Below are 27800 nucleotides of genomic sequence, written 5' to 3'. Positions count from 1 at the left end.
AAAAATAAAAGGATCATATGAAGTTAAACAAGTGTTGTCATCCAGAACTGATTCAAAGAACTCAAAAATGTAACAATATTTTAGTTTTAAGTTTCCGTGAATAGTTTTCTGTTTATTATTGCTCATTTTTTTATCTTTGTTTCAGGCTCTATTAGAAGTAGTACATGATGTATTTGAAGAACAGACATCATTAGAAAGTGTGATTTTAAAAATAATGCAGCGAGCTCAAACATTACTAAAATGTGAAAGATGTTCTGTTTTACTTCGTGATGAATCCCAAGCGGTATGTACACTAATAATTAATATCTCCGGGAAACATGGTGACCTAGGAAATGAAATTAAATGGGGTTTAACGTCCTACTGTTCTGCACCACTGACAAGGTGTACTTAAATTGTTCACAAGGCAATTTTATTGGGAAACAATGACTAGTTCGGCCAGTATCTTTTTATCGTTAGCAGGCACAGTTTCCCCGAGTCCTCCGCGTTCCTCCCACTGTTAAAGACCCCAACGCGCAAGCGAATCACTGAAATGATAACTGAGTCATATTTTAGTCCTGAGATCAGCTAATTTTTGCTGAGTTGGCCATAAACCCATCTCTCTCTCTCTCTCTCTCTCTCTCTCTCATACACAAATCTTGTGACTGAACGTTCGCCTGTCCAACCTTGTGGGTTTTCTCCAGATCGTCTGGTTTCCTCCACTGCTAAAGACCCCTACACGCAAGCAAATTATTGAAATAAAATTGAACCATGTGTTAGTCCCAAAATGACCTAGCTTATGTCGAGTGGACGTTAAACCCCATTACTCTCTCTCACACTCTTTGTGGCTGACACGCAAGGGAATATGTGTTAACTATATTGATGTGAGCTTTAAATCACTTTCAGTTGATGAGAACTGATATTCTGAGAAAAATATCTCGATGTGTCTGATGTTGGATGTTGGTTCATTAACCCGTAGGTCACGTGTTCGATCCCTGTGTTGGCCCAGAAAGTTCATCGGAAATTTTCCATTTTGATTAAAATACAGATCTATATTTCGTTTCGTTTTTTTATACTTTCGATGGTCTACACTACATGAAAATCTCACCGGTCGTGTCAGGGGTCATACAAGCGGGATTTGACCCTTTGGCTTCAGACATTTGATTAATAAATCAGCGTTGATGTTTCTAGTGGTTTACCCACAATTCCGTGTATGACACGTCAAGACGTCGCCGGAACAGACCGTTTCATTGGCTAATCATTCATTTCAACCAAAGCGCCGGTAATATAACAACTCTTCTAGATCCTAGTGTAGTGAAGACAAGTAATACGAAATTTTGAACTATAAAGAACGAAACGAAATAGGATCTGTGTTGTAATCAGATTAGATTTTCCAGCGTGGTTTCCTCTTGCCAGTAGTGCAGAACAGAGGGTCTGACAAAGGACAGCGTATAGTCGTTCAGATGGAACGAAAATGGAGGTCCTGTTTATACATTGTCTTGCACGTTAAAGAAGCTTTGGTAGTTGGAATTTCGCTCATAGCACCATGGAACTGTAGACGATCTATGATAGCGGACTGTGTAACCCAGTCGGAGAAGAACAGTAAGGAAACCGTAATTCTGAGAACGGGCTGCTTTGTTGCGTTCTATATTGAGGGAATCCTGTGCGTCAAGATTCTACTAGAATACGTAGGGGTGGGGGTGGTTGCTTACTCGCTTGGCTGTTTCGTTCTCAATTATCCTAAAAGTAAATTAGTCTCTAAATCAGATGAGGTTGTTCAACATGTATGTTTATTTCCATAATGAATATATATATATGCTGCACTCTGCTTGAGTTTATATACATCTTGGTAACCAGGTCTGGGTTAGAGCGTCTTAAGATTAACTCATAAAACAATTAGCACAATAGATTTAATTACAAGAATACAGTTTGAATGAGCTTAAGTTATATATATCTCTAGACGTTTTGGTAATTAAAACAATTAGATTAATTTAAAACTAGTCTATCAAGACTAAGGTTTGATTAACGTCTATAAGAAATGTGTAATAATAATAGAATATATGTATATACGAAATGAACATGTGTAGTAATAATAAAATATATATAAAACTTTAAATACATAATATTTCACAATTAATGTTGTATGTACATGTAGAGTTATACTTTACTCTATCACAGTTCTAAACTAGAAATAGGTCCCCTAACTGTCCTCAACGAAGAATCGTATCTTTAAATCATACGCCACAATTAATAATAAATGTAACATTTTAAAAAAAACTAGAAATAGGTCCCCTAACTGTCCTCAACGAAGAATCATATCTTTAAATCATACGCCACAATTAATAATAAATGTAACATTTAAAAAAAACTAGATATAGGTCCCCTAACTGTCCTCAACGAAGAATCGTATCTTTAAATCATCCGCCACAATTAATAATAGATCTAACATTTTAAAAAAAATGAATCATTACTCATCCGTGATCTATTAGAAAGAAATGAAATTAAATGGGGTTTAACGTCCTACTGGGCTAATGAAGACGGGCATACTCTTATATCGAATTCCAACTGCCAACTGATCTTTTACGTGTACGTCAATGTATATACGAGACCTCGGTTTTTCGTCTCATCCGAATAACTATACAGCTCTCCTTGTTAGGCCCCCGGCCTGCACCACTGACAAGGGGAAACCACGTCGGAAAATCCAGTTGAACTTTCTTGGCCAATGCAGGGATCGAACACGCGACCTCCAGGCTAGCGAACCAGTGCCTTACCCACTTAGCCACCATGGCTTCCCAATTTTCTATTTTCGAACTATTATAGCAAGAATGGCTAGCTCTTTATCTAAATCTAACATAATGTATCTTTAATAAGTCTAACATTTAAAAAAATGAATCATTACCAACCGTGCTCAATTAGAAAGAGATATCAATCAAACGATGCCAATTGAAGTTGTCGTAAAGTGTTGTAACGCCATTATTAGGTCTAGACCATGTCGTAGATATATTATCGTCACCAAATCAGGTGTTAACGCAATGTACCATTTCAGACGAATCCACGGACTAATGACCGTCATGTATTTAAATGGCGTCCATATGTTTTCATTACCTTGGACGCTACGCATGCCCCATAAGGCAATTGTTTAACCCCAAGGTTGAAGAAGAGGAAGTTTTCATTACTACGTCTGCTAACTCTGTCCGACAAAATATATTAGAATATTGATTCGTCTGCTTCCCGGATGAAACTCCTTTATTAATGTCGTTCTTGTGGTCAGTCATGGAACCGAGCCAATTTTATTCTTGGCCGTTGAGTGTAAACAACATTTGCTTTAAAATTTTGGATCATATAGAAATTTTAAAAATTAAGGTAATCGGAATTTGAAAGGCGCCCAGAATCGCAATCGCATCAATTATTTCTTGTGACACGTATCATTAATCATCTTTCGAAAATAATAATAATTTAATAATAATAATAATAATAGCGAGTTCTTATATTGTGCACCAATCCATCAAATTTAATACCCAGGGCGCATTTACCTCTCCACTTATCACAAGATAAAAACCCAGTTAATTCTAAGAAGCAGTAGAAAAAAAAAGATGAGTCTTTAACTGCTCTTAAAACAGCCAAGAAATTGTGAATTCTTTATGGTCAAGGTAATGAATTCCATAGGTTTACATGTTCCTGAAGCAACTACTGCGAGTTTTACAACATCTGGCCGTTGCTTGTTTACTTCACAATTCCCGAACTTATAGCTATGTTATCTACAGACACGTGAGCAGTGGCGTCCAATCAGAGGTTGTGACATCGTGACCTCCACGGAAACCTTGACATTGAATGAACCTTGAACTTTGCAACTCGATTATCACAGGTAGACATTTTAGCTTGAAAGCGCGAGACTTGGTATTCGTGACGACCGAGGAATCTGATAGGCTCACAAGCTCGGCTTGTACCCAATCGAAATGAGTGCCGCATTATGCAGGGTATTACGTGAAGGCCTTGATACGTAGTTAAAGCGAGATCAAGCCTTCTATTGAAGATGATAGGTTTGATACAGTGTATGATAAGCATCTACGACCGATAATAATTGTCCAATTGAAATGAAATGGAGTTTAACGTTTTATTTTTTCTGCACTAATGGGAATAACGAGGACGTCGTGCATTGTGATTCCCAACTACCTGGGGATCTTTAACGTGCTGTCCACAGGGCCTCGTTTCCTGTTCAGGCATCTACCCTGCACCACTGATCAGGTGACACTTCGAATCTGGAATCTGGTTGTCATAAAGAACATTTCTATTGAAATTTAAAAAATTCCGAACGTATATTTCAGAGTTATCTCCCTATTTTAAATTGGTTTTATCAGAAAGCGGTGGGGATTGACATATTTATTCAAAACAAATCAGCTCAATTTGCCTTGAGGTTTTTAACCCTCCACATGTCACAAGATAAAAACACAGTTAATGTTTTTTTTTAAAAAAGCAGTCGAAAAAAGATGAGACTTTACCAGTTTCTTAAAAAAGCGATTGTGAATTCTTTATGGTCAGGGCGGGGCTGGTTGTAAAACATGCGTGGCCCAATTTGGGAGACCCGAAGTTACAGGATATGAATTACTTTTAATTAACTAACTCTATATTCATTCATATTTAAGGCTAACTATTTACTTCACAATTGATTAATACATGTATACAGTTAAAGTAACAATGGAAGTTTTACTGCTGCCAGATTGCTTGGAAATTATTTAAGTGGTTGAGCTGCGGGGCCCAATTTTTGGGAAATTGGTCAAATGTGCCAAAGACCGACCCTAGGGCCAGGGTAATGAATTCCATAGGTTTGGTACAGTGTATGAGAAGCATCTATGATCGAGAATTGTCCATCTTACTGGTCTGTACTAACGGAATAATGAGAAAGCTATGCACTGTGCTAAGAAGGAAATTGTCCGATTTCCAATTGCCTGGGAATCTTTAACGCGCTATCAAAAGTTTACACGGGCTTCGAATCCTTGTTCGGCCATCCACCCTGCAACACTTCGAACCCGGAATTTGGTTAGTGGTCATAAGGAAGAATCCCATTGGCATGTAATAAAATCCGTCCGTATACTTCAGAGTTATCTCCCTTTTTTAACTTGGAGTTATCAGAAAGAGATTGGGATTAACGTTTACTGAAAACAAACCAGCTCATTTTGCGTAAGAGTATTTAGAAGTGAAAAGAAACCGACTGGTGACCCTACTCCTTGTCACGTACAAGCTTGGGATTAAAATCTTGCCTCTTGACCCAATGACATACCTCATGGCCTAATGCTAGGTTCTCACTGTCTTGCGATGCGTCACGGTAGGATTTTAGCAGGGTGGGGGGAGGGGAGAGAAACCGACTGGTTACGTACAAGCAGGGAATCGAAACCTCGCCACGTGACCTAATGACAGACCTTATGATATAAAGTGCGTTAGTGTTGGGGTCTTTAGCAGTGGGGAGAAACCGACTGGTTGCGTACAAGCAGGGAATCGAAACCACGCCACTTGACCCCAAGACAGACCTTATGATCTAAAGTGCACGCGTTAGACCACTCAGCCGTCCAAACCACCTTTGATGCCATCAATTTATCAGACGTTTTAATGAGAATGTTGATTGATGTTCTGTTTCTTTATTTCAGTCAGCATTTAATAAAGTGTTTGATCTCGCCTATCCGGCAAAAAATGGCCACACCAATATGAAGTAAGTTTTTTTTATACTCCGACAAAATATCTTTCTTCTAGTTCATCTGACTGTCTTCCACTTATTTGACTCGGAAATTATTCCATTCTATGCTTTTACTTTTTAAGCTTTGAAATGTAGATTTTGACAGCCAGATTATTAAGAAATTCTTTGTTTAATTTCGCTATTTCTGGCTGTGATATAAAGTCTTGAACTTTAGCCGCCGAATTTTTTTTATCGAAGTATTTCTTTTTATCAAAGATGCATTATGCAAGCCAAATCGGTCCATTGCAGATATTGAGTGGGTTAGGTAATGTCTGTTATATTTTCGTTAACCGATAATATGGACACCACTCGCACAGACTGTCGATTGAAGGGAGAGAGAGAGAGAGAGAGAGAGAGAGAGAGAGATGGGGCTTAACGTCCACTCGACAGAAACCAGGTCATTTCGGGACGAACATATGATTCAGTTTTATTTCAATAATTCGCTTGCGCGTAGGGGTCTTTAGCAGTGGGAGGAAAACGGAGGACCCGGAGAAAACCCACGAGGTTGGACAGGCGACCCTACACCAGTTGACTCATGATAGACATTATGATACAACGCGCATGCGATAACCATTTGGTCACCTCCACCTTCGATTGAAGGACTGGACATCGTAGATTTTTGCCTGTCAAAACTTCAAACATCGATAACTTCGCTCAGAATAAAGTATTTTGACTGAAATTTTCATTATCTATTATTAACTAATATAGCAAAAACGGCTAGTTATTTATCTAAATTTGACATAATGCATCCATAATATAATTATTATAGCAAAGCCTAAATCCGACATAATGCATCTTTGATATAACTATTATAGCAAAACCTAAATCCGACATAATGCTTCTTTGATATAACTATTATAGCAAAGCCTAAATATTACATAATGCATCTTTGATATAACTATTATAGCAAAGCCTAAATCCGACATAATGCATCTTTGATATAACTATTATAGCAAGGTCTAAATCTTACATAATGTATCTATACTGATGTCCAAAAGAAAGTACACACTGTGCATTTCGTGCTGCATCAACCAAAGTCGTTTTCCATCGTATGCGGCATTTGGGTACAATGTCAATCTGTTTCGCTTATTTATTTTACTTAGAAATATAGAGTTTGAACGCAAGGTGCAAACCCAGTAAAGTTTTTTCAAATGTTTTTAATCAAAATAAAACTTAGTCATATTTTTAGTGTGTATACTTTCTTTTGGACATTAGTATATAATATAACTATTATAGCAAGGTCTAAATCTTTCATAATGCATCTTTTATGCTTTCTGTAGAAGAGGCGAGATACTTTTAATAAAGTATTATATTATAATCGTTCGGCTAATTTATACTTTCTTTTGTTATTGTAAGATCTGTCGGCTATTATATAATGTTCACTATTATTTTTAAAATCATTGTTGTCAATCTATCCCATCATGCACCATTTCTCTTTTTTCTGGCACCAAAAGACGTCGGGTTGTTTATAAATCTGAAAATGGTGATATATGCTCTTCCAATCGTAGTCAGGCTTTAAGGTAAATATATATTCTTTCCTACTTTCATTTTAAACTGTTTCAATGGCATTTAGTATACAGGTCACAAATTCTATGGAATACAATTACTGCTTATTACTGAGCGACGTTTCGACTAGGCTTCTCTAGTCACTAGTCCAAACTCGTGGGTTTTCTCCGGGTCCCCCGGTTTCCTCCCACTGCTAAAGACCCCTACGCGCAAGCGAATTATTGAAATAAAATTGAACCATGTGTTAGTCCCGAAATGACATAGTTTGTGTCGAGTGGACGTTAAACCCCATTTTTCTCTCTCTTTCTCTAGTCACTAGAGAAGCCTAGTCGAAACGTCGCTCAGTAATAAGCAGTAATTCTTTCATTTTATATATATATATATATATAAATATAAAAATACATTTTGTTTATAAAACATACCACAGTTATATGGAATACAAAATACCCATTAGAAGTTCTTTCTTGTGACATTTCTGAGAGGATTCTCTCGTCTGTATCAAGCCCCATTTCCTTATAATTTATTTTTTACACGTATAGGGGATCACGTGGCTAAGTGGGTAAGACGCTGGCTCGCAAGCCTGGAGGTCGGGTGTTGGATCCCGGCATTGGCCGAGAAAGTTCATCCAGATTTTCCGGCGTGGTTCCCCCTTGTCAGTGATGCAGGACGGAGGGGCTGACAAGGACAGCTGCCTCGTCCTTCGGATGAGACGAAAAACGGAGGTCCCGTGTATACATTGGAATGCACGTACTAGATCATTTGGCAGTTGGAATTCGATATAAGAGTAGGCGATAGTGCCGCTGCCCGGGCAAAATTTCCCTCATAGCACACTGTATGGCGTATGCCCGTCTTCATTAGCCCAGTATAGGAGCAGAACACTAGGACGTTAAACCCCATTTCATCATTTTACACGTATAATAATCAGAGCCTTGATTGAATTGCTCAAAATGTGATAAAAATAAATACAGCCTTTGCATTCTGTTTTCTCAATCTGATTCAAACACAGATCCTATTTCGTTTTGTCTTTTTTTTATAGTTCAAAATTTCGTTTTACTTATCTTTACTGCAATAGAATCTGGAAGAGTTGTTACATACCCCGCGTTCTGGATGATGTGGAAGATTTACCAATGATACGGTCTGTTATGACGAGTTTTTGGCGTGAGTTGCACGGAACTGTGGTTAACCCGCTTGAAACACCAACGCTTATTGGGTAATCAAATGTCTGACGTCATAGGTCAAAAGCCGCTCGTATGACCTCTGACGCGACCTTCCACTACAACTGGTCAGATCTTTATGTAGTAGAGGCCACCGAAAGTATAAAAAAAACGAAACGAAACATAGATCTGTATTTTAATCAGATTGGGTGTTTTCTGTGTTATTTTATAGTGTGGGAACTTTAAACATTTAATTCTGAATTTAAAAAAAAAAGATAATAATTCCACAAACAACTGCTTTTTTTATGTTTTCAGCGAGAAACTGGCAACCATTTTGATATTTAGCATGTGTAGTTATTGCGACTATTTTTATTATTTTTATTTTTTTGCATTCATATTATGCACACTAAGTTTTCTTGCTTCAAAATATTTCTCGGACTGTCTAATTCGAATATTTTCTTAGTTTTATTCTTTCTCTCTATGAAATATATTTTACGATATTCTGATTAAATTGTACGATATTCTGATTTGTATTTTACGATATTCTGATTTATATTGTACGATATTCTGATTTATATTGTACGATATTCTGATTTATATTGTACGATATTATGATTTATATTGTACGATATTATGATTTATGATTTATATTGTACGATATTCTGATTTATGAATTATATTGTACGATATTCTGATTTATATTGTACGATATTCTGATTTGTATTTTACGATATTTTGATTTATATTGTACGATATTCTGATTTATATTGTACGATATTCTGATTTATGATTTATATTGTACGATATTCTGATTTATATTGTACGATATTCTGATTTATGATTTATAGTGTACGATATTCTGATTTATATTATACAATATTCTGATTTGTATTTTACCATATTCTGATTTATATTGTACGATATTCTGATTTATATTGTACGATATTCTAATTTATATTGTACGCTTTTCTGATTTATATTGTATGATATTTTACGATATTCTGATTTATATTGTACAATATTCTGATTTGTATTTTACGATATTCTGATTTATATTGTACGATATTCTGATTTATATTGTATGATATTCTGATTTATATTGTATGATATTATGATTCATATTTTACGATATTCTGATTTATATTGTACGATATTCTGATTTATATTGTATGATATTCTGATTTATATTGTATGATATTATGATTCATATTTTACGATATTCTGATTTATATTGTATGATATTCTGATTATATTTTACGATATTTTACGATAGACCAGACTTTTCAGATTTAAAGGAAAAAAAATAATTACTACAAATACCTGTTATAACGCTATCTTCCCGGTTGTCCCTATTTCAAACTAAATGGGGGGGATCACGTGGCTAAGTGGGTAAGACGCTGGCTCGCTAGCCTGGAGGTCGGGTGTTCGATCCCTGCATTGGCCGAGAAAGTTCATCCAGATTTTCCGGCCGGCGTGGTTCCACCTTGTCAGTGATGCAGGACGGAGGGCCTGACAAGGACAGCTGTCTAGTCGTTCGGATGAGAAGAAAAACCGAGGTCCCATGTATATATTGGAATGCACGTAAAAGATCCCCTGGCAGTTGGAATTCGATATAAAAGTAGGCGGTAGTGCCTCTGCCCGGGCAAAATTTCCCTCATAGCACACTGTATGGCGTATGCCCGTCTTCATTAGCCCAGTTTAAGCGCAGAAAAGTAGGAATTTAAACCCCATTTCATCTCATTTCATTTTCAAAGTAGATGTGATTTTAGGTGTTCTAAATCGAGACAGTGTCCGAAACACTTTAATATTTTGGATAATAAAAATCATTTTAAAACTGTAGCCAATGGGTGGCTCGGTGAGAAAGGCGCTGGCTCACTAGCCAGGGGGTGCCGGGTTCGACCCCGATAGTGGTCGATCAAGTTCCTTTGGATTTAGCAGTGTAGGAAATAGGGCATTGCAATAACGGCATCTAGTCCTTCGGATAGAACGAAAAACAGAGGTCCTGTTTACGTAGGCGTACGGGGAGTCACGTTGGTTCAGTGGGTGGGAAGTTGGCTCACTAACCTGGGGGTCCCGTGTTCGATCCCTGCGTTAATTGGCCGAGAAAGTTCATCGGGCTTTTCCGGCGTGGTTCCTCCTTGTCTGTGATGTAGGAATTGGCAAGGGACAACGTATAGTCGTTTGCATAGGACAAAAATCCGAGGTCCCATGTATACATTGGTGTGCACGTAAAAGATCCCTTGGCTGTTGGAATTCGAAATTAGAGTAGGCCGTAATGCCGCTGTCCGGGCACAATTTCCCTCATAGCACATTGCAAGGCGTCTGTCCTTCTTCATCAGTCCAGTCGGAACAGAACAGTAGGACGTTAAACCTCATTTCATTTACGTTGGCGTACACGTAAAAGAACCCTCTGATAGTTGACGACGACGTTTAGGCGGAAATGCCGTTGCTCTGAGAAAAGAGAGAGATAAATGGGGTTTAACGTCCACTCGACACAAACTAGGTCATCTTGGGTTTTCTACGGGTCCTACGGTTTACCCCCACTACTAAAGACCCCTACGCGCAAGCGAATTATTAAAATAAAATTGAACCATATGTTAGTCTCGAAATGACCTACGCGCAAGCCGATTATTGAAATAAAATTGAACCATATGTTAGCCTCGAAATGACCTATTGTGTTGAGCCTCTCTCTTGTGTCGAGTGGACGTTAAACCCCATCTCTCTCTCTCTCTCTCTCTCTCTCGGTTGTTATTGGATTAAGTAACATTCACGACACGTTACCGCTGTCTATATAAGTCTTTGTTTTTATATAGACACGGATATGAAACCGTGGTCGATATGTGTAATATCGGTAATTTTTATCTTTATGTCTATGTCTGAGATGGAATTACAAAGACCGTCTTAAAAACAGTCAACCGTGATCAGAAATACTGTCAGATATTGAAATGGGGATTAGCTCAGCAGACGAAATGTCATTTATTGATAATTAGAATTCGGTCTAAGTCTATATTTAGCCGAGTAAACGCTGTCATAAAAATATAACAGGATCGAATCTAGGACCCCATGATTAGTGCGCCTGCGCCATCCTCACAGGAGACACCCATGTTTTGCTATTAAAAAATGAAATGAAATGAAATGGGGTTTAACGTCCTACTGTTCTGCTCCTATACTGGGCTAATGAAGACGGGCATACGCCATACAGTGTGCTATGAGGGAAATTTTTCCCGGGCAGCGGCACTATCGCCTACTCTTATATCGAATTCCAACTGCCAAGGGATCTTTTACGTGTATTCCAATGTATACACGGGACCTCGGTTTTTCGTCTCATCCGAAGGACTAGACAGCTGTCCCTGTCAGGCCCTCCATTCTGCACCACTGACAAGGGGAAACAAAGTCGGAAAATCCAGATGAACTTTGCTTTTAAAAGAATGAGACAAATCTGTTGTGTATCAATGTTATATTATCATAATGTTCTTGTAAACCAACGCCTCTGGCTTAACCCAGGCCCGAAAGTGAAAAGAACAAATTTCCCTCTTTTTGCTACCATACAAAATGAGTCAAATCTGTTTTATTAATGCTATGTTATCCTAATGTTCTTATAAATCACTGGCCCTGGCTTATCCCAAAAGAAAAACTTTCGGTTTTTTAAGAATTAATGTCTAGAAAGATATGTCGGGTTTAATATGTAATAAACCGTTGATGGAAACGTCTGGATGTCTAAAACAATAATACTCGAACAAACTGTTACTGAAAACACAATTAAAGATGGTTTATGTCACAATGTCACTTGTCTCTTAGTCACAATTTAAGATGGCGGATGTTCACAATGTCACGATAGACGGCAGACATGAAATCGGGTTTATGGCCTGCGGTTAATAACCATCTTCAGTATAAATGAACTGAAACGAACTGAGTTTGACACCCCTGCTTTACATCATTCAGTCAAAGTTCACGTATGTGACCCTTGTTCTGACCTCCAACACAAATTGGTCAGATCTGAGGTAATCGATAGCCTTACCCTGGGTGGAAACTGATGTAACTGTAAACAGAGCGTTATAATCATCGTACACCAGTAGCAGTGAATATAATCCTCGTACACCAGTAACAGTGAACGGGGCATTATAATCATCGTACACCAGTAATAGTGAACGGGGTGTTATAATCCTCGTACACCAGAAGCAGTAAATGGGGCGTTATAATCCTCGTACACCAGTAACAGTGAACGGGGAGTTATAATCCCCGTACACCAGTAATAGTGAATGGGGTGTTATAATCCCCGTACACCAGTAATAATGAATGGGGTGTTATAATCCTCGTACACCAGTAGCAGTGAACGGGGCATTATAATCATCGTACACCAGTAGCAGTGAACGGGGCATTATAATCACCGTACACCAGTAACAGTGAATGGTGAGTTATAATCCTCGTACACCAGTAGCAGTGAACGGGGCGTTTTCGTCTGGTGGATTCACGTGTGTAACAGCTTTATTCATTGTTTTACTATATATTATCTGTTCTGTATTAATGTATCATTTGTTCTGTGATTGGTTGGGCGAGTTTCTTGCATTGCTTTTTGACCAATCAATGTGTCTGTTGTTTCTTTCAGTCCAGATAATTGTATGGATCTCCAGATGGGTAATAAAATTGCCGAGTTGGTCCTGATTACAGAAGAAACTATTAATATCGCTGATGCTCAAGCCGACCCGCGCTTTGATCCAGAGGTAACTATCTATTTAAATGTTTTAATGATCATTTCCCATGTCCTGCATCTGGCAAGGCACAAAGTATAGTCATTAGGATGGGACGAAAAACCGAGGTCCCGTGTACACATTGGCGTATAGGAATTCGATAAAGGTGTAGGCCCTGACGCCACTGTCCGGGCAAAATTTCTCTCATAGCACACTTCATGAGCCAAGTCGGAGCAGAACACTAGGACGTTAAACCCCATTTTATTTCCAACGTAAGACGTTTTGGTCACAGGATTTTCAAACCTAACAAGTTCGCTCCTATTAGCACGAGTTAGTACCTATGTATCCTTAATGGCCAAAAAGTCCGTAGAGAGCAGGGGTTTGGTGTTGTTTGTAGTCAAAGCCTTGATTGTATGTCCCCCAAGACTCGAGTACAGGGCCAAATAAATACTCAGAACCAACGTTCCGTCTTTCCCACCCCTCTGCACGACACTGTCGCTATGGCCACAACATCCGTATAGCGTGTAGGGGTTTGGTGAAGCCAGGAACTGACGCCTTGATTGTTTGTCCCCCAAGACTTAAGAATAGGAACAAATACCCAGAAATGTGGGACAGGGAGACATTTTAATGTCTAAACAAATTACAGCGATAATTTAAAACCCAAATTGATATAGATGCCCACCTTAAATGGCTTCCCTCCTCTCTATGGCCACAACGGTGATCTGCCGGACAATTCAGATTCATAATATGGTGCTCAATTGGACGTTCAAGAATAATATTCTCTAAACTGTTGCACTCGGGCGACAAAGCATACGACCTGTGGTTGAATTTATGACTGCGCCATTCAGTAGCATTTTAATCAATTCGGAACACCCCATTAGAACTGTTGCCAATCGCCACAGTGAGTAGAATTCGTTATTGTATGAAATCAACGAACATCGGGCGACAAATACGACGACAACTGAATAATGTTCGCCATGTTTCATTTTTACACATATCATTTCTGAATTTTTATCGGGAATGACAAAACTATCACTGTTACTGCGTCATTCAGCTGGACTTTAGTCACATCCCATTAGAGCTATAAGCCAATCGCCACAACGAGCGGGATTCGTTATTCGTTGAACAAACTTGAAGCGTAAAAATCTCTGACGTCGTAGAATAGTCAATATCATACTTTGATGACCAGGTTTATAGCTTTGTGGAAAAATGTCGTAAAAGAACCGTTATAGTGAACCATTAATACATCAGAGATATCAGAGTATGTGCTTGTCAATTTGTATTTCCTGTCAGTGTTCCGGTGAAATATCTTAAACTGGCAGTGTTGAGTATAAAGGCATGCCTAGACGCGGACGATAAGCCACATGAACGGACGGGATACATTAGGATACAGCCCACCAAATATTTCTAAGCCGGGCGAAAGTTATTTTTAGTCTTTCTCTCCCTTTCCTTTTTCCCCCTTTTGCATGGCGATTTTTGTTGACTTTTTGGTGTAAAATCGAAGGAAAGGGTTTGAAAATACATTTTCTGCCAGGTTTTGGTGAATATTCAAGATTTTGAGGCGGAAGGATACAAGAGTTGAGAGGTTGGTTAGGTTGAAATGTAGGGTCGAAAATTGCATGTTTACTTGTCACTACTTCCAGCTTGTGTATCTCAAGTTTTTCATGGTGAACCGCATACATGCTTTTGGGCAAGAGTTTGCCACATGTTGCTCCATCTGTGGCAGAAAGCGTTCTACCCAACGAAAATTTGGGAAAAATTTAGAGCCGGTCTAAAAGACGAGAATCACCATTAAAGTCAATGGGTAAATCATTAGTGATCTGTGGCCATTATAATCGCAGAAGCGGACGAGGCACAGTAATATCTGTGATATCGTCTTCGTTGGAAGCGGGCAATATGCTTCACGAATGAACGGGATACATTATTATCTGAGAAATCGTCCTCCGTGCAAGCGGACTTTAAGCTCCACGGACGAACGGACAAACGAACGAGCTGTATACAGCACACACAATATTCAAATCTAACCCAATATTAAGGCCTGTCATTAAATTTTGTAAACTACATTTATAAAGGTCAAATTAGTATACTGGTTCATGATTAAAAACGAAAATAAACAATGCATGTACTGTCTGGACATCCTGGGATGGACGTCAGGTCTAAATATTAAGGCCACCTGCAGATTTCATCAAGGTCGCGAAATGTAAATAGGCATAGGGCACGTGATTGTTGACCAGCTTGTGGATTGAGGTAAGGGTTAAGGCTAGGTCTAGGGGTAGGGTTAGGGTAAGCGCTAGCCCTGTTTACATCTCGTGACGGTGACGAAATCAGTAGATGACCTTAGTAATGCTATTTCGTTTAACCAAACGCTGAGACTGATATAGTCGACACTTATCGCTCGCGGAACTGTTCTTTGGTCGGAAAAATTTGAAAAGCCTAAATTTCGTGGTAAGGAGTAGGATCGCCTGTCCAACCTCGTGGGTTTTCTCCCGAAATGACCTTGTCGATGGACGTTAACCCTCCCCCTCTCTCTCTCTCTTTCCCTCTCTCTCTCTCCCTCTCTCTCTATCTCTCTCTCTCTCTCTCTCGATGCTGGAAATAACTTTCATATCAGACAATATCCCTTTAACTGAATGAAGTTATATTGTATAGTTTGTCTTAATTTTATCGATGATACGCGTCTTGTTTTATGACATCCGGAATGTCAAATCTATTAAAGAAAGCAATTTCATCAAAGTGAGTTCATGTTCGATTTTTCATAAAATAGCCATTTGCAGATATTCATAAAGAGAAAATTCGATTTAATGAAGGCCATAGTATGAACCGCAACCTGATTTCATAGCACAATAAAAATCCAGATAGGTCACGGTGGTGCTTAAACATTTCTAGTTTCTTAGAAATGAGGGGGAGAGAGAGAGAGGTCTGTCATTGAGTCAACTGGCGTGGTTTCGATTCCCCCGTTGCACGTGACAAGGAGTAGGATCGCCTGTCCAACCTCGTGGGTTTTCTCCGGGTCCTCCGTTTTCCTCCTACTGCTAAAGACCCCTACACGTCATTGAATTATTGAAATAAAATTGAACCATGTGTTAGTCCCGAAATTACCTAGTTTGTGTCGAGTGGACGTTAAACCTCCTCTCTCTCTCTCTCTCTCTCTCTCTCTCTCTTTCTCTCTCTCTCTCTCTCGTGTTCTTGATTATTTTAAAAGAAATTATCTATTTTCAGACGGATAAAGCCTTGGGATTCCACACTAAAAGTATTTTATGTAAACCAATAAGAAACAGCGACTTAAAGACAATAGGTAAGTATCATCCTTGACCTGTGAACTTAGATTGATTTCGGTTTGCCAAATTACTGCAGATTCGGAAAACCGAGAAAGTAAGTGTTCCCTGCCTATTTAAACCTTTGGAACGGTTGACTTGAGAGGTATTAAATGAACTTGTCTGCGATATCATCTTTTCTGGAAGCAGACGTTAAACGACTAAGGTCGTAGCAGTAGTACTGATCGAACCATCAACCGAGCATGGCGTCATTGAAACCATCCATTATGGAATTGTCACGTGATATCGAGGTCCTTCGAATAATGCGCAATTGCTCAAAGAACAGGCATGTCAAGTTCCATATCTCATCTATCATCATTTCAATTAATGGCTTGAACGTTGGAGTCTTTTATCATTAGGTGGAAACCGCCCGAACGACCCGGAGAAAACACACGGGCCGGAGATCGAAACCTTGACAATTGACTCACTGACAGACCACGTTAGACCACTCGTAGATGTCTTTAGCAGTGGGAGGTTTCCGAGGGAACTATTCTCCTTGTCAAGTAAAAGAATTGGATCGAAAACACAACACTTGACTCGATGACAGACTTTATGGTCTAAAGGGGGGATACCACTGGGTCACCTTATTCTAGACCTAGCCCTAGTCCTAACCCTAATCCACAATCACGTGCCCTAACCCTATTTACATCTCGCGACCTACACGAAATCTGCAGTTGGCCTTAATATTTAGACCTAAACCAAACCTTCCTCGTAATTACAATCTACACAAGTAGAATGGCATGCAGTAATAGCTATTAGTAACCCAGAAAACCGCGTCCAGTACAGGGACGTAACTAGCTCAGAGCAACGAGGTGGGTGGGAAGTGTTCTCAAGGGGTGCTGTATATCTATTGCTGATTGTTTTGTTGATTTATTTCAGGTGTTGCTCAGATTGTAAATAGAATTGATGGTCAACCGTTTGATGAACACGACGAAGATTTGTTTGAGGTAGTTTCGCTTAAAGGATATTATGCTTTTGTAACCTAATTTTATAGTTCATATGTTTTAGCATATTTCCGTCATAGCACACCATATTGTACACGTCTCAACTAATTAACACTGTTTGTTCAGAACAGTAGGGTTAAATCCCCACCACATGCCCCTTATAGCACACCATATGGTGCATGTCTCAACTAATTAACACTGTTTGTTCAGAACAGTAGGGTTAAATCCCCACCACATGCCCCTTATAGCACACCATATGGTGCATGTCTCGCTTAATTAACACGGTTAGTTCACAACAGTAGCAGTTAAACCCCCAACATATTTCCTTCGTAGCACACCATATGGTGCATGTCTCACTTAATCAACACGGTTAGTGTAGAACAGTATTTGATAATATTTCCTGTATCTTAAATCATGTTTAAGTGCACATGTCAAGTGCATATAACTGTCATTGCTGTCATACATGTAGAGTCAAATGCAGACAGATCACGAGACTCCGCGCATGCAATGCTAGAGGTTTAACGCCCTGAAAGGAGATAATGATGATAACGAAATAAAACGGCAACCTGTTTTTACCACCGTTCGGTAAATGTATGATCTCCATCATGGGGACATAAAGGCCAACAGGGGAATTTTGTTTTAGGGTCAGTTTACAAGACCCTAACCCGAGCCCTAGCGAAACATAGTTCCACCACGCACACGGGGGCTTTAAATCCATTGTGAGTCCGGATAACTCCACAAAAAGAAAACCGGGCCTAAAACATACGCACCATACCATAAGATACGCATATACTGGAAAGTGGGCCTTTATGTCCCCATGATGGAGGTCATAAATTTACCGAACGGTAAAAACGGGTTGCCGTTTACCTCCTTATAAGACCGATTTATTCGTTATTATTCTTCTACTTGTGAATAAGACCAATATTAACTCGTGTAAACGTTTTATTTTTCAGGCGTTTTCTATATTTTGTGGACTCGGGATCCATAATTCCTGGTTGTATGAGGAGGTTTCCATGGCTGCAGCTAAACAAGCGGTCGCTCTAGAGGTAAACACGAATTATAATTCATTCAAGGCGGGCAGAAAGCCATGGTCCGTTAAAATACCACAGCCCGTGCAAATACCCCTCATATTGTTATACAGACTATAGAAAATACAAATGGTCGTAGTAAGCATATTGTCGTGATGTTAAATTGCAGATTTACCCCTTTTCGTATTTTATAAACTAAATCCTACGATTGTCGAGTGGTCTAGCGCGTGCGCTTTAGATTATAAGGTCTGGCATTGAGTGAAGTTGTGTGGTTTCGAATCTCCGCTTGTACGGGTCCTCGGGTTTCCTCCCACAGTTAAAGACCCGTATACACAAGCGAATTATTGAAATAAAATTGAACCATATATTAGTCCTAAAAAGACCTAGTCTGTGTCGACGTTAAACCCATTCCCCCACCCCCTTCACCCTATGAACTCTACTGATTGAATATTTTACGGTATATTGAACATTTAAACGGTTTTTATTTTCAGACTCTGTCATACCATGCCTCCGTCTCGTCAGATGAAATTAATGCTATAAAGGTAATATTTCGTTTCGTTTTTTTATACTTTCGATGGCCGACACTACATGAAGATCTGACAAGTTATAGCGATAGGTCACGTCAGGGGTCAAACGACCTACTTATGACCCTTTTGACGTCAGACATTTGATTAAGCAATCAGCATTGATGTTACTAGTGGATTACCCACAGTTCCGTGAAAAACACGCCTAAAGCTCACCGTAACAGACCGTTTCATTGGCTTATCCCTGACACCATTCAGAACACGAGTTAAATAACAACTCTTCCAGATCCAAGTGTAGTAAAGACAAGTAAAACGAAATTTTGAACTATAAAAACGAAACGAAATAGGATCTGTGTTTTAACCAGATTGGTAAGAACGTAGTCTGACACGTGTGCCTTTTGTATGTCTTTTTTCCATCTTTATATCAGACCATATCTCTTTTCGGTTCATTTAGAGATGCGACTGATTATGCTTGACCAGTTTAAACCAAAAACGAAACTAGAATTCGTATACAAATCAACTTCCGCTTTATATTTTGATCTAGGACAATCACTAATCAATAGATAGGGTGACCCATGTACACACAGAAATACAGTCCACCGCTGATAGTTCGAGACTACCACTGAAGCCTGCACATTCGCCGTGCCGAGACCAACTTTCTGACAGTATGATACTATAAATAGCCATGGCACATGCAATTCTCTACAAATCTATCAACTATTACAGCCGTAAAAAAATTATTGTTGACGATTTTGAATAGCAGTAAAATTAAGCTTCTTGGTTATTACAGCAGATTTAGAAATTACGTTCGTTTCATTTTTTAAATCGCTTTATCATTAACTGTACCGTTAAGACCGGCATCTTTTGGTTTAGTACAAATAGTATCTCTGAATCACTCGGGTTAGGCAGGAACATGATACTAGCAGTAGTTTCATTTTACTTTTACAAGCGTCTTAAAACGATTGTTGAGCTACCTAACGTGCTTATTTCTAAATTCAATTTCTTGTTCTAGCTTTCTGTTATGTTTCGTAAAAAAGTAGTCTTGATTATCCCGACCTGTCAATCAGACGTAGAATGGTCGATAGACTGGTTAAGCGAGACTAATTTCAAAACAAGGGCACGTAACCTATCTTTTACTCAAAAGTGTCTGGATGTTATAGACGACTCTTGGAACCAGTTTTCAGTCTATTATTTATACATGATTAATGGTCATAGCTTATTAAGTACAACATGATCGTTTATTTAGTGACTATAATTGTGTGAAACTGATTTGAGGCTTGGCATATATATAAATATTGTGGCGTAATTCTCGAGATATATGGAGATATTTATTTATGGTGGGTCACCCTACAATAGAATCACCGTTCAGATCAGACGCAACTTATTATGCGTGGTTAAAACGCTGGCTCGCTAGCCTGGAGGTCGGGTGTTCGATCCCTGCATTTATTTCATTTATTATGCGTTCCACAGACGACAGTTTAAACCCAAAACGGAACTAAAAACAGTTTATAAATCAACTTCACCGTAATATTATTACTTCAAGCAGATCGATCTCGGTCGATCACTATCAGATCAGCTTAAAGTTACAATTTCATATTTTTAAGTTATATTTTTAAAATGTATTATAATAAAGCCCTAAAATAGATAGTACATGTATCTATAAACAGTCCTACCTTGTTAAAGAATAATCCTATTATTCACTATTGCCAGCTGAGAAATTGGCAAAAATATCATTTTCAACTTCAAATTCAAACGTTTGAAGATAGCTATTCCATGGTGGGGAATAGGAAAACAATGGAGGTAATTGGGAGGTAATTGTGTTATTTCCGGTGTGAAGATTTTTAAGTGTGAGAAAGATAACCTATGATCGTATAATAGTGAGTTGACAACCTATTGAGCAAAAGACATAGAAATAATTATGTTTTAACTTTCTTAGAAAATATGAAATTGTAACTTTAATTCAGTATTTTATTTTGAGGTTTAACTGCTTTATCACGTATTTTGGCCCCATTTGGTGCAGAAAATAGGATTTAATTCCCATGTCATTTGCTATAAATCAGTGGTGAGGTCTAAATATTAAGGCATCTGCAGATGTCGTCAAGGCCACAAGACCTAGTCCTAACCTTTACTATAACTATAACCCACAATCTCGTCAACCACGTGCCCTAAGACTATCTATATCTCGGGACCATGACGAAATCTGCAGACGGCCTTGATATTTAGACCTGATCATAAATCAGTATTCTAACATAACAATAACTGTCAATGCGGTGTGAGATCTTTATGTATGGGAAGTGTCGACCAATAAAATATTTTAACTAGGCTGATTAAAATTGTTTTGCACCATCTACGGCCATTTTGATTACATTATCCATTAATGGCGTCTTGCTAGGTGGTGTTCGTAGTGTTACGTCTTTTTTTTTAAAAAAAAAAACATTGAGGAAGTTATAAAGTATCAAGCCATTCAGATATAAAACTAAAGAAATCAATGTTTGTTTCATTTTACAGTGCAAACAAGTGCCTGAAGCTTCCGTGTGGAAACTCCATAGATTCGATTTCAACGATTTCAGTCTCCATGGTGATGAGATGATTTTAGCTGGAATAAGAATGTTTAAAGATTTGGGCCTTATTAGGAAATTTAGAATCGACTACGAGGTAACTGTTCATCAATGCCGTATATAGTTATACGTTTGTTTACTTGCACCATCCCCTCTTCCCGTGGGGGTGGGGGGGTTGTTTGGCCGAATGGTTAGCACGTGCGCGCTGTATCATAAAGTCTGTCATTGAGTCAACTGGCGTGGTTGTACGTGACAAGGGGTAGGGTCGCCTTCCAAACTCGTGGGTTTCTCCGGGTTCTCCGGTTTCCTCCAAGTGCTAAAAAAAACCTACGCGCAAGCAGATTATTGAAATAAAACTGAACCATGTCTCTCTCTCTCTCTCTCTCTCTCTCTCTCTCTCTCTCTCTCTCTTCCTGTTAATACAATTATTTGGTCTTTCTCAATTGCAATCGAAAAATGAAAAAGAAAATATTACTGGTCGGTTTCGATAAGAAAAATGTGTCTGGTCGACGAAAATAATTCCATCGTAGTTGCAGTGTGAAGAAAGTGTGCGTGGAAATGCAGCGGCTGTGGCAATCACTCGACCCCACCGAAAATAGAAATTACAAAATGGCGGAAAATTTCTTTTATGACTGATTTATATGGTAAAAGAGATTTTCTTGTTTCTTAGAAATGAGAGAGAGAGAGAGAGAGAGAGAGAGAGAGAGAGAGAGAGAGAGAGAGATGGGTTTAACGTCCACTCGACACAAACTAGGTCATTTCGGGACTAACATATGGTTCAATTTTATTACCATAATTCGCTTGCGCGTAGGGGGTCTTTAGCAGTGGGAAGAAACCGGAGGGCCGGAGAAAACCCACGAGGTTGGACAGGCGACCCATTAATCAATAGGGAAACCATTAAATATATTAGGCCCTTATTAGGTGTGATGTTCTTATCGCAACACCGTAACAGAAACGTCAGATTGTTACTTGCTTTTATATTTTCCTTCTAACTTACCAATTAAATTCACTGATTTTACTACCTCATTTGTGTTCCATATTATGTTTTTGTGTTTATTACGTATGTCAATTGCTAAATGCCGGTCAAAGCAAATAAACGTTGGACATTTGTTTTGGGTTTTTTTTTAGGCTTTGCAATTGATTAAGCTCTCCTACTGATAGCTGGTTAGATATATTGGGCATACTCGATTGGACGTTCTGAAATTGAATTATCTAAATCCCCAAAATAGCGACAACGCATGCGCCTAACGCATTAGAAACTATCCCAACCAACCATGATAGCTGAAACATATTTGGTTGTGCTTAGTTACGTCATGATTCTACTCACTCCGCCTCCGTTGTCGGGACTGGCAGAACTCCGCGTCACTCGGTTGCAATTCTGTCTATTTGGAACGTTCCGGGCTGACATCGAGCACCCCCATTGTTTTCTGTAACACAAATAGCTTGCTTCCTTTGATTCTGTAATTTGGCTATAGTCCAATCCCTAAATGGTGAATATTTTAATGGAGTTTTTCTGTTATTATGGACGCCCCGGTACGATATATCACTTCCGGGTCGGTTGTTTAGATATAGCCCAGTCTCTAGATGGTAGTTATAGAAACAGTAGGAAAATGGCCGCATGTTTTAATGGATTTTTACTTTTATAGTTATTGACGTCCCCCATCACAGACACCTACACATCTCTGTGTTCATTGATAAATTAAGTTGTTTCCTTAATTGCAGGTTTTAATTCGGTGGTTATTAACAGTGAAAAAGAATTATAGAAATGTTGCCTACCATAACTGGCGCCATGCTTTTAATGTTTGCCAAATTATGTTCGCCTCCATGAATGTAAGTAATATATCTCAGTTTAGAATGACATTTAGTCGCTGAAATCCGACTAAAATTGGTTTTATAGTGCAAACTTATTTCAGCTGAAAAGGAACAACGTTTCAGCATTTATTTAAAGGCCGGGGGGAAGGCTGAATTGTTAGCGTGTGCGCGCTGTATCATAAAGTCTGTCATTGAGTCAACTGGCGTGGTTTCGATTCCCCGGTTGTACGTGACAAGGAGGAGGGTCGCCTGTCAAACCTCGTGGGTTTTCTCCGGGTCCTCCAGTTTCCACCCACTGCTAAAGACCCCTACATGCAAGCGGAATTATGGTAATAAAACTGAACCATGTCTTAGTCCCGATATGACCTAGTTTGTGTCGAGTGGACGTTTAACCCCCCTCTCTCTCTCTCTCTCTCTCTTTCTCTCTATCTTTCTCTCTTTATTTAAAGGTCGCTCTCAACTAAATCATGAAAAATGTGAAAAAAATGTTAAGGTCCAACTTTTCAGCGGAATCATTTCGAAAATTATCGTTGATTTGAGACTCTTTCTAGAATACTTGATAACACATATCATTTGAGATGTGGACTAGTTAAAATTGTTCTTTGTACTTTTGTATATAAATAATATAACAGTCCTCGGCTAATTTCTGCGGGTGTTAAAAAACCCGGGTTCCCCAATCACAACCACTACTATCCAAAAGCTAAAGGAACCACGGTGATTAAGTGGGTAAGACGTTGGCTCGCTGGTTCGATCCCTGCTTTGGCCGAGAAAGTTCATCAGGATTTTTTCCGACGTGATTTCCCCTTTTCAGTGGTGCCTGGCATGAACAGCTGTTCGGATGGGACGAAAAACCGAGGTCCCGTGTATACATTGACGTGCACGTTAAAGATCTCTTTGCAGTTGGAATTTGATATAAGAGTAGGCCATAATGCTGCTACTCGGGCAAAATTTCCCTCATAGCACACTGTATGTCGTATGCCCATCTTCATGAGCCCAGTCGGAGCAGAACAGTAGGACGTTAAACCCCATTTCATTTCCAAAAGCTAATAAAATAGCACTTAAAGTGTTAGATATCACGTGACTTGGCCTGCGGAATTCTTTGCAATTCTGATACAGCGATTTATTGCCAGACTATGACAGATTTCCAAAGTATTTTACATTTATTGAAATTGACAAAAACTCGGCAAATATGTTCTTATCTTATTGAAAACGATAATTTGACCTTTAAGATGGCGTCGGGAATCTTTTGGAATTATAGATATTATCACGAAAATAATAATGGACATTTATACCGCACGCAATTCCATTTTAATAAGAATGCTTATATGTTTAACAACTAAATCACGGCGCAGAACAATGTCTGCTCCCTCGAATTTAATTTACGACATACTGGCCACCCACCATCTTATTATTCTACCCGGAGATTATGGAAAACCATACAGCTCTTTATTCAGTGTTGTTAATTCTTAGTTCTTAATTTATAGTCCTTAATAGACTAATTTCAATTTTTTTTATTTAATGCTAGATCAGATTAACTGATATATATATATATAAGTTAATACGAGAGAGAGATAGAGAGAGAGATAGAGAAGTCGCGGTGATCGAGCGATGTTTCCTATTGTATATATTCCGGATGTCATAAAACAAGACGCGTATCATCGATAAAATTAAGACAAACTATACAATATGACTTCATTCAGTTAAAGTGATATTGTCTTCTTTATGACAGTTATTTCCAGCAACGAGGGAGAGAGAGAGAGAGAGAGAGAGAGAGAGAGAGAGAGAGATAACACGCACGCGATTTCACTAAAGTCGCGGTGATCGAGCGATTTTTCCTATTGTATATATGTTTGCACGATTCTCCTTTGTTGTATGGTGACTTATTGTATGCCAGGTTGATTTCCGTTCATGTCGTCATAATTTCCGGTTTGATGAATTTCGAGAAATGTTTTTGGAGAAATGTTATTGAAGAAATGTTTTTGAAGAAATGTTTTGCAAGATTTGTATTTGGAGATTTGTATTTAGAAATTTGTTGTTCGAGATTTGTTTTTCGTTGTATGTCTATGATGAAATGTAAATGTAGATTATTTTTTTGATTTAATAAAATAAATTTTATCCTTATATTAAAATAAAATTAAATTAAACAAAAATACATTTTACAAATCTGATATGACAAATGTCTGATTTGTAAAACAAATATTGATTTTAAGATACAAATGTTAATTTTAGTGTACAAATGTCGAAATACAACAACAAATGAAGAAATAAGAATCAAGAACTATGAATTAAGAAATAAGGACTAACAACACTGAATATAGAGCTGTTTGGTCTTCCATAGGAGATTAGCAATTTGCCTTCGTTAACTATTGGCTCCGATTCTGATTCTAGTTCTTCTGTGGGCAAATCGTTACAGGTATCCCATACTAATAACGGCAATCAAATGAAATGGGGTTTAACGTCCTTCTGTTCTGCGCCGACTGGGCTAATGAAGACAGGTATACGTCATACAGTGTGTTATGAGCAGTGGCGCCGCCAGGGGAGGGGGGCAAGGGGGGGGGGGCATTTGCCCTCTGGTCTGCCCTCTGTTTGCCCCCCCCCCCTCCAATAATTTTAGAAAATAAAAAAAAGTATTTGTGATACGTTTCGGTAATCAATACCTTCTACGTTGAATAAATCCCACATCCACACTCAGTCATAAACTTTCATGTTGTAGAGCATTTCCGACAGTCTGTTTTTCAATATTTTCTTGGCGAGGCCCCCAATGGACTCGCTACTTTGGCGCTCACAAGGGAATTCGTTGAGGTTCGCAAGTCCGTTCGTTTGACATTTTGTTCTCTAGTCGGATAAACTAGTGATCAGGCGACGGACGGAATCTGGTCAGATCTATTTATCTCGACGATCGGTGCCTGACAGAATACTGTAAGACAGCATTTCCTACAGTCTATTTTTCAAAATTTTCTGGGGGAGGACTCCCTAATTTGACGCTCGTGAGTGGGCTTCGTCGTAATTCGCAAGTCCGTTCGTTTGACACTTTACCTCGTCGTTCAATGCCTGAAATACTGCCAGGCTGCATTTCCGGCAACCTGTTTTTCAAAATTTTCTGGGGGAGGCCCCCTACCTCTAGTTGAAGCTCGTGGCTTTGCCCCCTTAACCTTGGACTTTGCCCCAGCTTTGCCCCTCCAACCACCGACGGCTGGCGCCGCCACTGGCTATGAGGGAAATGAAATGGGGTTTAACGTCCTTCTGTTCTGCACCGACTGGGCTAATGAAAACGGGCGTACGCCATACAGTGTGCTAGGGAAATCACTCCTCGACAGCTACGATCTACTATTATATCAAATTCCAACTGCCAAAGGTTATTTTACGTGTATGTCAATATGTACATGGGACTTGGGGTTTTCATTCAATCCGAATGGCTAGACATTTTCCTTGTCAGGCACCCTGTCCTACACCACTGACGATGGGAAGTCATTCCGAAAAATCCCGCTGAACCTGCTCGGCCAACACTTGGATTGATGAAATTAACCGACATTTGAATTCTACTTGATCGGAAATGACAAGGACAGCTATCTATTCGTTTGGATGGGACGAAAAGTCTAGGTCCCGTTTACACATTGGCGTGAACGTAAAAGATCCCTTGGCAGTTGGAATTCGATATAAAGATTGATCGTACTACCGCTGTCCAGGCAAAATTGCTCTCATAGAAAACAGCATGGCGTATGCCCGTCTTTATTAGACCAGTCGGAGCAGAACAGTAAGACGTTAAAGCCCATTCAGTTAACTGTCTGCGTTCTTTAATAAGATGTATACAAATGCTGAATTTGCCGCCAATATATGTTAAGATAATTTAATAAATGTTTTTATTTTTAGAATTGTAACACACGGCAATATTTTAATGATAAAGAAATTCTAGCTCTAATTGTGGCCTGTCTCTGTCATGATCTAGATCATAGAGGTACTAACAACGCTTTTCAACAGAAGTAAGTCCATCTCTCTCTCTCTCTCTCTCTCTCTCTCTCTCTCCACTGCCAATATATATTTAAAGATGCATTATGTAAGCGTTCAATCTGCCCATCGTGGATCATTTTTCTGGTATCAATGATCTTGGCAATGATCTTTGACTATCGAAAAAATCCTAAACTCAGTAGTTTGAGAGGGGATTACGTGGCTAAGTGGGTAAGGCGCTGGCTCGCTAGCCTGGAGGTCGGGTGTTCGATCCCTGCATTGGCCGAGAAAGTTCATCCAGATTTTCCGGCGTGATTTCCACTTGTCAGTGATCCAGGACGGAGGGCCTGACAAGGACAGCTGTCTAGTCGTTCGGATGGGACAAAAAACCGAGGTCCCGTGTACATATTGGCGTGGACGTAAAAGATCCCTTAGCAGTTGGAATTCGATAAAAGAGTACGCCGTAGCGCCGCTGCCCGGGCAAAATTTCCCTCATAGCACACTGTATGGCGTATGCCCGTCTTCATTAGCCCAGTTTAGGGGCAAAACAGTAGGACGTTAAACCCCAGTTTATTTCATTTCATTTCAGTAGTTTGACTGAAATTGTGTAATTTGTTTTGTCC

General features: G+C 39.1%; 1 protein-coding gene across 2 annotated transcripts in view; it reads left to right on the top strand.

The window, feature by feature from the left end:
• LOC126822339 (dual 3',5'-cyclic-AMP and -GMP phosphodiesterase 11A) overlaps positions 1-27800 on the top strand; it is a 147416-nt gene that overhangs the window by 103063 nt on the left and 16553 nt on the right. Inside the window, exons 4-14 of one of the 2 annotated variants that reach the window (XM_050551179.2) lie at positions 146-283; positions 5619-5680; positions 7159-7224; positions 12971-13085; positions 16272-16347; positions 17246-17313; positions 18264-18356; positions 18830-18880; positions 21371-21517; positions 23143-23250; positions 27103-27212. In XM_050551179.2, the coding sequence (XP_050407136.1) occupies positions 146-283; positions 5619-5680; positions 7159-7224; positions 12971-13085; positions 16272-16347; positions 17246-17313; positions 18264-18356; positions 18830-18880; positions 21371-21517; positions 23143-23250; positions 27103-27212 (1034 nt within the window). The remainder of the gene's footprint in view (positions 1-145; positions 284-5618; positions 5681-7158; positions 7225-12970; positions 13086-16271; positions 16348-17245; positions 17314-18263; positions 18357-18829; positions 18881-21370; positions 21518-23142; positions 23251-27102; positions 27213-27800) is intronic. The other variant, XM_050551180.2, reaches the window with a different exon arrangement.

The sequence above is a fragment of the Patella vulgata genome, chromosome 5 (assembly GCF_932274485.2).
Source record: "Patella vulgata chromosome 5, xgPatVulg1.2, whole genome shotgun sequence".
NCBI lineage: Eukaryota > Metazoa > Mollusca > Gastropoda > Patellidae > Patella > Patella vulgata.
Note: the sequence above shows the minus strand (reverse complement) of the source record. Positions and strands in the feature narration are given on the sequence as shown.